This window comes from Manis pentadactyla, chromosome X, assembly GCF_030020395.1.
Source record: "Manis pentadactyla isolate mManPen7 chromosome X, mManPen7.hap1, whole genome shotgun sequence".
Lineage (NCBI taxonomy): Eukaryota > Metazoa > Chordata > Mammalia > Pholidota > Manidae > Manis > Manis pentadactyla.
The window spans coordinates 62,746,161-62,758,380 of record NC_080038.1 but is presented as its reverse complement, the minus strand read 5'-3'; the positions used below and the strand labels follow the sequence as shown (position 1 = coordinate 62,758,380).

Sequence of the window (12,220 nt, the reverse complement as noted above, 5' to 3'; positions counted from 1 at the left end):
AAAACTTGCAGAATTGTACACTAACAAGGGTAAATAAATTTTACTGTATAAAAGTTATGCCTTAATCAAATAAAGTGGAAAAAAAATCAATGTCATTTGCCATATTAACAGAGTAAAAACAAACCATAAGGTCATCTCAATAGGATTTAGAAAAAACTTTTGAAAAAACCTAACATCCATTCATGATAAAAACTTTCAGCAAACTAGGAATAGAAAGGAACTTCTTCAACCTGATAAAGGACATATACAAAAAACCTACAGCTAATATCATACTTACTGGTGAAAGATTGGATGCTTTCTCCCTAAGATTGAGAACAAAGCAAGGATGTCCACTTTCACCTACTATATTCAATATTTACTGGAGGTTCTAGCAAATGCAATGATGCAAGGTAAAGTTAAAAAAAGAACAGATAAGAATAAATAGAATTGTACCTATTTGGAGATGACATGATCATTTATGTAGAAAATCCGAAGGACTCTACAAAAAAGCTAAAAGAACCAACAAATATGTCCAAACAGTTGCAAATTGAAATAAAAAAATACATTTCCAGTATCCTAAAAATATGAAATATCTAAGGATGTATTTGACAAGATGTGTAATATCTGTACATTCAAAACTAAAACACTACTGAGATAAATTAAAGACTTAAATAAATGGAGAGATGTGCCATGTTCATGGATCAAAAGATTCAATATTGTTAAGATGTAAATTCTCCTCAAATTTATCCATAGATTCTATGTGATCCCGAAACTCCTGGCAAACTTGCTATAGAAATTGACAAGCTGATTCTAAAATTTTGGGAAATGAAAACTAAAACAGCAATGAGTTACCACTCACTGCCCATTCATTAAAAGACCTAAAATTTAAAAGACTGACCATACTAAGAATTGGTAAGAATGTACGAGAACCCTCATATATTGCTATAGAAATACAGAATGGTACAACCACTTTGGAATACAATTTGGCAGTTGCTTAAAAGTTAAAGCACACACCTACCATATGAACCAGCCATTCCACTTCTAGATTACCAACCCAAAAGAAATAAAAATATATATCCACACTCAGTACAATATTTGTAAGAGCCAAAAACTGGAAACAACACAAATGTCCATCAATAAATGAATGTATAAACAGTTGTGTATCCATACAATGGGATGCCACTCAGCAATAAAAAGGAAAGAAGTATTGATACACACAACCACATGGATGAATCTCAAAAATAATTATGTTGGATGAATGCCAAAAAAAACCCACCCTTGTATGATGCCATTTTTATAAAACTATAGAAAATGGAAACAAATCTATCATGACAGTAAGCAGGTTAATGGTTGCCTGGAGATGGGGGATAGAAGGGTAGATTGTGGAGGGGAGGGAGAAATTACAAAGGGATACAAAGGAAGTTTTGTTCATGATGGACACTGACATTATCTCAATTGTGATGATTTCAGGGTTGCATATGTTTCAAAACTTATTCAGCTGTATAGTTTAAAGATGTACAACTTATTGTAGGTCAGTTATACCTCAATAAAACTGTTAAAAAGTAACTGAACCTCAAAAGGGGCAGGGATAGAAAGTGTTCTCTACTCTTGGTCAGTATCTTTAGAAATAGACTTTCAAGTTCTTCAGTATTTACGTCTAAATGAAAAGAAAGCTATTTCACATATTTTCCTATCTCCAATGTGCACAAGAGAAATGGCAGTTCAGCCTGTCCATACCTTCACTCGAGCTGCAGTGCCTTCCATTCCACGGCTCTGAGTCTCTTTCCGCTTATCTGCGACCTCCCGTTGTTTTTGGAGAGCGTCTTTGAGACGCTTGTTAGCAGCTGCTGCCTAAATAAAAACAGCTCATAGTAATGTTGAGTTGAAGGGTAAAAATAACATTTTAATTTCCAGCATATTAGTAAAGAAAAATAAAAAATTCAATGGGCTTGAGTTCCTACAGGAACCAAGTTTATAACTCTTCAAGTACATAAAGTTGGCAAACAGCTACTGTTTTAGAGCCTAGGAGAGGCACACATTTCAAGGAAGTACTGTAAACTGAAAGTGTCAGGAAATGTCACATATCAATATCACTCTGTAATTTTTTTGGAAAGAAGCAAGCCCAATTGAAAAAAAATTCTTATTTGAATAGTACTATTTTCATCAGGTTTTTATCTGCTCACAATTTATGACATATAAATAGAGGTCAAGATTTAGATCCCTGGTTTCTCAGGGCACTGGATTATTTAAGGGATATTACTTTGCCAGCATCTAAGCCTGGAAGTGACAATACACTTGGCCTTAGCAGTTTGGATTTTCTTACCTCCTCAGTCTTACGTCTGAGCACATTAGACTGTTTTTGGAAGTTTCTTTCAAGTTTGAGCAGTTCATATTGCCTCTTACGGTTCTGAGAAGAAAAAAGTCAGACTTCTAATTTTTATTTAGCTAGCTAAGATAAAACCTTATAATATAACTAAAGAGTCTTTCAATGGTACAGTCCTTATGGAAAACAGAATGGGGATTCCTCAAAAAATTAAAAGTAGAACTACCATACAATCCAGTGGTCACACTACTGGGTATATATCCAAAGGAAATGAAATTAGTATCTTGAAGAGATATCTGTATTACCATATTCACTGCAGCACTATTCACAATAACCAGGATATAGAAATGTGTTTGTCAACAGATGAATGGGTAAAGAAAATGTGATATGTACAGACACACACACACACACATACACCAAATGGAATATTATTCATCCATAAACAAGAAGGAAATCCTGCCATTTGTAATAACATGGATAAACCTGGAAGTCATTATAATAAGTGAAATAAACCAGACTGAGAAAGACAATACTCTATCTCACTTACATATGGAATCTAAAAAAGTCAAACTCTTAGAAACAGAGTTACCAGGTTATGAGGGACTGCAGGGGTGGGGAAAATGGGGGAAGTTTGGTCAACTGGTACAAATTTTCAGTTATAAGTTCTGGGGATCATTGTGTAGCATTAGTGACTATAGTTTGTAATTATTGTACACTTGAAATTTGCTAAAAGTTCTCACCAAACTGAATAAAAAAGGGTAACTATATGAAGTGATGGTTACGTTGCAATCAGCAAATACGACATCTCCAAATTTATTCTTCTCTTTCAAGATTCTTATGACTATTCTGGGTCACTTGTATTTCCATATGAATTTAATGAACAGCATATGAATTTCTGCAAATAAGCCAGATGTAATTTTGCCTGGGATAGTGTTGAATCTGAAAATCAATCTGGGGATTTATTCTATCTTGAGAGTATTAAGTCGTCCCATCCATGAATATGGGTTTATTTAGATCTATTTATTTATTTAGATCTTTAATTATTCAAGATGTTTTGTAGTTTTTAGTGTATGTCTTAAACTTGTTTTGTTAAATTTATTCCTAGTATTTTATTCTTATTGATGCTATTATAATGGAATTGTTTTAATTTCATATTCAAATTCTTATTTGCTAGTGTATAGAAACTGATTTTCATATATAGAACTTATGCAACCTTGCTGAACTCATGTATTAGTTCTAATAGTTTTTTAGTAGACTCTCTAGGATTTTCTACATATAAAATCCTATGATATAAAATATTATCTGGTAACAGAGAAAGTTTTGCTTCTTCCTCTCCGAACTAATGCCTTTTATGTATTTTTCTTGCCTAAATGCCCTGGCTAGAGCCTCCAGAACATTGAATAGAAGTGGCAAGAGTGGATAATCTTTGTCTTGCTTCTGAATTTAGGGGGAAAGTAACTTGTCTTTCACAATAAATATGATGTTAGCTGTGGGATTTTTTCATAAACGTCCTTTACCAAGTTGAGGAAATTCCCTTCTACTCCTCATGTCTTGAGTGTTTTTACCATAATAGGGTGTTGGATTTTGTCAAATGCTATTTCTGTGTCTATTGAGTTGACCATGTATTTCTTGTCCTTTAATCTACTGATATGATGTTTTACACTAATTGATGTTCAGATGTTAAAGAAGACCTGCGACTTTTCAGATAAACTTACTTGGTCATGGTGTATCATTCTTTTTAATTTTTAAAAATGCATTACATTTTTATTATAAAAACTTATTTTTTGAACAAGTAATACATACACGATTTAAAATTAAAATTTTCCCTCTGTCCTGTCTGTTATTCACCCAGTTCCCTTCCCTGGAAACACCAATGTTATTAATAATAGAGTATTATTCTTTTTATATGTTGTCGGGTTCAGCTTTTTAGTATTATTTTGAAGATTTTCATGTCTATGTTCTTAAGATATATTGTTCTGTTGTTTTCTTTTCTTTTCTTGGGATGTCTTTGTATGCTTTTGGTACCAGGTAAATACTGGCCTCATATCATGAGTTGGGAAGTGTCCCTCTGCTTCTGTTTTTTGGAATAGTTTCTGAAAATTTGGTATTATTTCTTCTTTAAATGTTTGAAGGAACTTACCAGTGATGCCAGGATCTGAACTTTTCTTTCTGGGAAGTTTTACATTACTAACTTGATCCCTTGTTACAGGTCTGTAAAGAAAGACTTTCTATTTCTTCTTGAGTCAGTTTTGGTAGTTTTTTCTTTCCAATAATTTTTCCATTTCATCTGGACTATCTGATTTGTTGGCATACAGTAGTTCATAGCATTCTCTTAAAATCCTTTCCTTCTGAAAGACTAGTAGTGATGTTCCTGCTTTCATTCCTAATTTCAGTAATTTGAATTTCCTCTCTTTTTTTCTTGTTAAGCCTATCTAAAGGTTTGCCAGTATTTGTCAATCATTTCGAAGGACCAAACCTTGGTTTTATTGCTTTTCTGTTTATTTTTCTATTCTCTACTTCATTAATTTCCACTGTAGACTTGAATACTTCCTTCCACTGACTAGCTTTTGGTTTAGTTTGCTCTCCTTTTTTCAATGTCTTAAAGTAGGAGGCTAGGTTATTAACATCTTTCATTTTTAATATAGGCATTTACAACTATAAATTTCCCTCTTAACACTGCTTTAGCTGCATCCCATGTTTTGGTATGTAATGTCTTTGTTTTTATCATCTCAGATTTTCCTTGTGATTTCTTCTTTGACTCACTATTTAATTAGGACTGTGTTAATTTCTTCGTATTTGTGAATTTCTCAAATTTCTTTTTGCTGTTGATTTCTTATTTCATTCCATGTGGTTGGAAAACATACCTTGTATTATTTCAATTCTTTTAAATTTATTGAGGCATGTTTTATGGCCTAACATATACTCTATCCTACAGAATGCTCAGTGTGCACTTGAGAATATATATCTTGCTATTGCTCGTTGGAGTGTTCTATAGATGTCTGTTAGGTTTAGTTTATAGTATTGTTGAAGTCTTTGATATCCTTGCTGATCTTGTGACTAATTGTTATATCCATTATTGAAAGTGTGGTACTGCAGTGTCTGAATATTAATGTTGACTTGTCTATGTCTCCTGTCATTTTTGTGTTTGCTACATGTATTCTGAGGCTTTGTTAGGTGCGTATATTTTCTATAATTGCTTTTTCTTCCTGGTGGATTGACTCTTTTACCATTATAAAATATTCTTTTATTTCTATTAACATTTTGTGTTTAAAGTGTATTTTATTTGTATAGCCATTTCAGCTTTTATGGTTGATGTTTATATGGTAGGTCTTTTTCCATCCTGCTTTCAACCTCTCTGTATCTTTGAATCCATTATCTACCTTCTGTAAACAGCAAATTTTGTTATCTATCTTGTTTTTTAATCCAGTCTGACAGTGTCTTTTGATTAGATTATTTAATTCACTCACATGTTTCTATTGATACGGTTAGATTTATGTTTAAGTTTACTTTTTGTTTTCTACATCTTATCTTTTTTGTTCCTCCATTCTTCTTTTATTGCTTTCTTTTATATTAAGTGAATATTAATATTTTGTAGTATAGCACATTAATTCCTTTAATGATTATTTCACTCTATGTTGAGTTTTCTTAGTAATTGCTGTAGTGCTTATAATAAACATCTTGTCAGAATTTACTTCAGATAGTAACTTAATTAGTTTAATTCCAGTGAGACATAGAAACATTATCCCTATATAGCTGTTCTCCTCTCTTTTTATGCTATTGTTATGCATATTGCATCTATATGTAATCCCAAAATATATTTTTATAATTATTACTTTATACAGTTTATGTTGTTTAAATAAGCTATGATGAAAGGAGAGGAAATATATGTTTATAGAATTTGTTCTTATCTACCATTTCTGGTTCTCCTTTTTTCTTCCTGTAGATTCATATTACCATATGATGTCATTCTACACTCTAATACAACTTTGCTCCCAGCCACCTCCATTGTGCTGCTATTGTCAAATATATTACATATTTATATGTTATAGGCCCATCAATACAATTATGACAGATGATTTTATACACCTGTTTTTAAGTCAGTTAAGAGAAGAAAGGAGAAGAAATACACAATTATACTCTCTTTTAGAATTACCTACATAATATCTTTACTGGCACTTTTTGCTTTTGTATTTTCTTTTTCTTTTTTGTGCAGATTCAAATTATTGTCTCGTACCACTTGCTTTCATTCTGAAGTTCTTTTAGTATTTCTTATAAGGTAGGTATACTAAAAACAAATTCACTTGGCTTCTGTTTACATGGGAATGTCTTTATTTTGCCTTCATTTTAAAAAGAAAACTGCTGTCTGTAAGATTCTTGGATGACAGTATTTTAGTTCAGCACTTTGAATATGTTGTCCTACTGCCTTCTGGCCTCCATTGTTTTTGATGAGAAGTCATCTGTTAAATTTTACTGGGGTTTCTTTGTATGTGATAAGTCATTTTATCTTGCTGCTTTCAAGGATTTTTGTCTTTGTCTTTCAACATTTTGACATGATGTCTCTTGGTATGGAGCCCCTTGCATTTTTTCTGTATGGGGTTCATTGAGCTTCTTGGATGAGTAGATTAATGCTTTCATCAAATTTAGAAAAATTTCAGCCATTATATGTGAGTATTTTTACTGCTGTTTGATTTATTGTTCTCATGGAGCTATCAGTTTCCTCTAAATTGTTCACCACCAAAATTTCCATTGTTTTGGACAGCCTTTTAGGTTTTAATTTTCCCACACTCTGTCTTCAAATAAAGTCAGTCCCCTTAGGTAAGGCTGCATTCCTATAGCTGTTCCTATGGCCTGCCTCTCCTCCTGGGCAGAACCTCTGAACCACAGCTCAGGACCTGTGGGTGGGGACAGCAGTTCACTTTTCTGAGTGATATTTCTGTTCTATGAGTAAGGTACTGGGAAGGAGCAGTATAGCCTATTTTGCTTTGCTTGCCTGTGCTAACATCCTATGATTAGATGGGCTGGAGTAATCAGCTCCAGTATTCCTGACCTTATGCAGCAGGGTTATAGCTTCTAGCCTACACATGGGGGCTAGGTGGAAGAAAGGATACCCAGACTGTCTTGGCTGCTCTTGCCTAAAATAGAGCTTCAGCAACATGGAGCTGTGGGGGATGAAAAAGAAAAAACCATAGCCATAGATTGGGAGCTGAGGGGTTAAGGAGAGGGAGTTAGTCAGGGCTAAAATGCCACAGACTCTTGCTTCTTATTGAGATTTACTAGATATGCTTGAATTATCATTGGTTTGCTGTATGCCTTAGGATGATTTCCAGAGACTTTTAATGGTTGTTTTTGTAAGTTTCACCAGGTGTCCTTTCGCTGGGAAGAGTCCACAAAGCTCCTCACATCACTAATCCAAAAGTACTTTTCTCCGTATTTCTTGACCCAAAATATCACATTCTGGTCCATTCTAAAAATTTCTCCAAATCAATGTCCTCTCCAAAAATGCTGTTACTACTCTAATACAGGCCTTTACTATCTTTCTGGATGATGCAATATCGTAACTGGTGTTCTGGCCTCCAGTTTCTCAATAGTTCAGTTTGTTCTATACATTACTCTTAGATGTATCTTTCTAAAGCAGTACTTTACTGATATCACTTTGTTTCTCAAAAACTACAAATCTTTGTACCACTAACAAAGTTCAAACTTCTTGGATCTTTAACAATACAGCTTTGACTTGTCTTTTTAATGGAATCTTCTACTATTCTTTATCCCACCTGGAACATTCACCATTCCTTGAACATGCTTATAAAGTTGTTGTCTCTGTTATCCTCCCTGTTATTCAAGGCCTGTTCACCTATCATCTTTTCATTCCAACTAGAACTGTGCTTCCCTTTTAAAATTACTTTGGTTTTTTTTTTCTCATGCATCATTATCAATTTTCTCTTGGCTTCTGCCTTCCATCATTTGAACCTGCTGAAGTCCCTTCTGGCCTAAGAGCTCTTGCCTATTTCTCCCTCTCACCTTCACCTAGTCTCAAGTCTTTAAGTCCACCGCCAAGTTTCTTGTAAGTTACCTATAGGCACTCCATTTTCTCCTCTCCTTTCTTCAACCCATTGCCATTTGTCTCTTCTTGCTGAAGTCATTTATGGCTCTTAGTTGTTGTATCTAGGGCTCACATCTCAGCCCTCTATCTAATTGATTTTGATCTCTGGGCAATATAACCCTATTGATCACTCTTTCTTTGTAGAAAACCTTGACACCTCACTGGGGAATGCCTCTTTAGTCTGTAAGCCTCTTGAGGTCAAAGTCTGTATCTGCCTTAGTCATTGATGGAGCACCCATTGCCCAGTGTGGTGTTGGCCCTATAATAAGCATATAATAATTGTCTAATAAATGGCTCCCTTGCCATCTTTGACACCTATTCCAGTCATACACCTATTTCTCTAGCCCTCATTTACAACTGACTCCTCTTCTTCTATCCTCTACTTAAATACTTTCTCTTCCCCAAGGTCTGTCTTTGATCCTCCTATTTCATGCTACAGGCTTGTCTTTGGGTTACCTCATTCTTTTTTTTTTTCATTCTAATTTTTTTCCCTTCACCTATTTCACCCATCCCTCCACCCACCTCTCCCGTGGTAACCACTGTGTGTTCTCTGTGGTTCATGAGTCTGTTTTGTTTGTTTGTTTTGTTTTTTTAGATTCCACATATAAGTGAAATCATATGGTATTTGTATTTCTCCATCTGACTTATTTCACTTAGCATAATACCCTCTAGTCCATCCATGTTACAATGGTAAGATTTCATTCTTTTTAATGGCTAATATTTCATTATATATATGTACCACATCTTTTTTAACCATTCATCTATTTGATGAGACTTTTAGGTTGTTTCCATATTATGATTATTGTAAATAATGCTGCAATAAACACTAGAGGGCATATATTTTTTCAGATTATTGATTTTGTTTTCTTTGGGTAAATTCCTAGAAGCAAAATTACTGGGTCATATGGCATTTCTATTTTTAGTTTTTTGAGAAACATCTATGCTACTTTCCTTAGTGGCTGCACCAATTTGCAATCCCACCAGCAGTGTACAGGGTTCCCTTTTCTTCACATCCTTGCCAACATACTTTGGTATTATAGACCATTTGTGAAGCATAGATCTCTTTAATCCTTGGATTGGAGAAAACCATGCTTATGTCTAACCTTTCCCTTTAGACAAGACATTCTTTAAGGGTAGAGCATATATTACTTATCTTTCTATTTCCCATGGTATTTAGTGGATAGTATCTTGCACACAGTAGATGTTAACAACTAGCTGCTAAATTCATGAATGTGTCATATTTTTGGAAACATCAGTTGTTCAAAGAGAAGCTTTAATGTTATTCATCCCAGAGAAGGGTTTATTAAGCAGGCCTTCGAGACGTTGTAGTTACTTACTTGTTCTTTTAACTGGATTACTTCTTTGTCTTTTTGTTGCTTCCATTGTCTAAACTTCTCAGCATCCTCTTTCATCTGACGCATTAACTGTATGCGCTGGTTTTTCATCACCTGTAAACAAAAACCAGTACAAATATTAGTCATCTGTACTTATTCTAGGCTGATGTACAGATGGATAGACTAATCATTAAGAAGAAAGAAAACCCAGAGCTAATCTCAGAAGACTGCCAACAGGTTTTCTGATTAGGCTTGCAATACCCCTTGCTATGCTTGCACAGGGTTTCCAAGAGTGTAGACTACACAAATGAACACTGAAGAAATAAAAGAAAAAATATACTTACAAGGTAAATCCAGCCCTAAATTCGCTGTGTATAAATAAAATTTCAAGGAAATATCTACTAAGCCTCAAGGACAAATTTACCTAGCAACAGTTATATTCTAAAGGTTTCAGTACAAGTGGCCTGTAACCACCATTTTGCAGATGTCAGAAGTTGAAGATTCAATAACTGAAAATTTTCTCAGTGTCTATCACTTTGCAACTATTTTATGAAACTATTCCACATGACCATGGAAGATGGTCAGGATATCACCATTGAATATTAAGGTATCTTTGCTCTTTGGTTTCATAGAATCTAACATTAAACTCCGAATGTCAAGGTAGGGTTTGATTATTCAGATTCTAGATGACTACCAGCACAACGTCCTGGAAAAGGGACGTTTGTGGAGATTCACACACTGGAAATGATGGCTCTGCCTGCAACTTTCTCACCTGAAAACACCTCTGTAGTATAATTCTAAATGGAATACCTATGCTTGTAAGTTTCAAGAGGGTAAATGAAAGGATGAGAGTTTATTACCCGTATCTCCTGGTTCAGTTTGGAGACAGTATGTTCTGTTGATTCTTTCAGCTTCAGAAGTTTCGATTGTTCATTCAGTTTCTTCTTCAGATCAGCTATTTGACCCTCTAGTTCCTGGAGACGTTTGCGGCGGCGCTCACTCAACCTAAAGACAGATACTGTAGGAATGAAGACTAGCAGCAGCGAAGTCTGACTTCAAAAGACATAATGTTAGACTCTCAGGTTCACAATCCTGATATATATAAAACAGGTGACCAGTCACATAGCTACATTTAATAATGAATATCACCCAAACAAGCAAAACTGTCTCAATAATGGGAGCTTAATACAAAGAGTAAAACAACACATTTTTGAGTATGTTAACAATGCAATTGCCTTAGTATACCATTCCTCCACCACTCTGTGTTAAAAGGATGATTCTTTGAAGGCGTTTCACTTCACTTTAGCTCTAAGGAATAATTCTGATGTTTGTTATACAAGCTTAAGATAGAAGGTAAACATCTGGCATAATTTCAAAGAACACAAACTTTAAACTCAATAGATAGAGTCACTGAGTAAAAGGAAGGTAGAATAGCCTATAAAGCAGAGGTCTGAGGAAGAGTAGGATATTCTGGTTATCTGTCTTGGTTTTATTCTTGACTAAGGGATGACTAGATTGAATTTTCATTTATTACTCTGGACATTAATTTTATTCACAGGCTAATTAACCATCAGTTGCAGGAACAAAGAAACTATTGCCGACTGGTAGCTCTGATATACTTTCAAAATCCAGCTCAAATACTAACTTCTTACATAGCCTTTGTTGATTATACCAGCCTAAACTGGTAGCTCCTGCCTCTAACATCTTAAAGCAATTCTGCCTAGGAAATTAATTTGGCCTCTAATCATATGCTGTGTTATGACATCTTTTACTGAGATGTTATTTAAAATCTCAATTACTTAACTTTTCTTTTGTTTAGGTCTCTTCTACAACTATGTTTAAATCCTGTGGGGGCAGGAAATGGCTTTTACTTCTCTTTCCTCTACAACTCCTCATACATAGTAGGGACTTGAAATAATATTTATTGGCTTTATTCTTACTTGGCTTGGTTGACATCTTTCTTTGTTGTCTGAAGTTCAAGAACCAGTTCTTCCTTTTCCTTTTGCAGATGGATGACTTCCAATTCTAGATTTTTTATGTTATCCTAGCAATGTTATAGGTCAGAGAGAAAGCAAGCATTATAAGACAGGAAGAAAATCACTTCAACATTCCACATCTTAAGGAACTATGCATTCAATTTTACCACTTCAATTGCACACTAAAAACATTTGTACCTGATTTGATGGAGATTAAGTTATGTAATGGGAAAAGTATGGACTTAGAATCTAAAGGCCTGGGTTTCAACCTTGACTCCAGCACTTCTTATCTAATTATCTTAAAGAACTCACTTCATCTCTTTTAGCCTTAGTTTCTGTACAGAAAAGAGTTAATATAGCTGGCCTGAGAGTGCTATTCTTAAAAAGTCCTGCTTGCAAGGTTGACCCATGGCTCATGTCTGGGACCTTGGATTTTGGTAGGGTCCATTACTCCTTAATTTATACAAGTGGCTCACTATGCCTAAACTGTGCAAACACTATCTTCCTT

The 12,220-nt window shown here is 34.5% G+C and overlaps 1 protein-coding gene across 4 annotated transcripts in view; it reads right to left on the bottom strand.

The window, feature by feature from the left end:
• KIF4A (kinesin family member 4A) overlaps positions 1-12,220 on the bottom strand; it is a 129,311-nt gene that overhangs the window by 21,570 nt on the left and 95,521 nt on the right. For all 4 annotated transcript variants that reach the window (XM_036907302.2, XM_036907301.2, XM_036907303.2 and 1 more), the window contains 5 exons: positions 11,677-11,780; positions 10,597-10,741; positions 9,740-9,850; positions 2,303-2,386; positions 1,717-1,830 (listed from right to left, as the gene is read on the bottom strand). In XM_036907302.2, the coding sequence (XP_036763197.2) occupies positions 1,717-1,830; positions 2,303-2,386; positions 9,740-9,850; positions 10,597-10,741; positions 11,677-11,780 (558 nt within the window). The remainder of the gene's footprint in view (positions 1-1,716; positions 1,831-2,302; positions 2,387-9,739; positions 9,851-10,596; positions 10,742-11,676; positions 11,781-12,220) is intronic.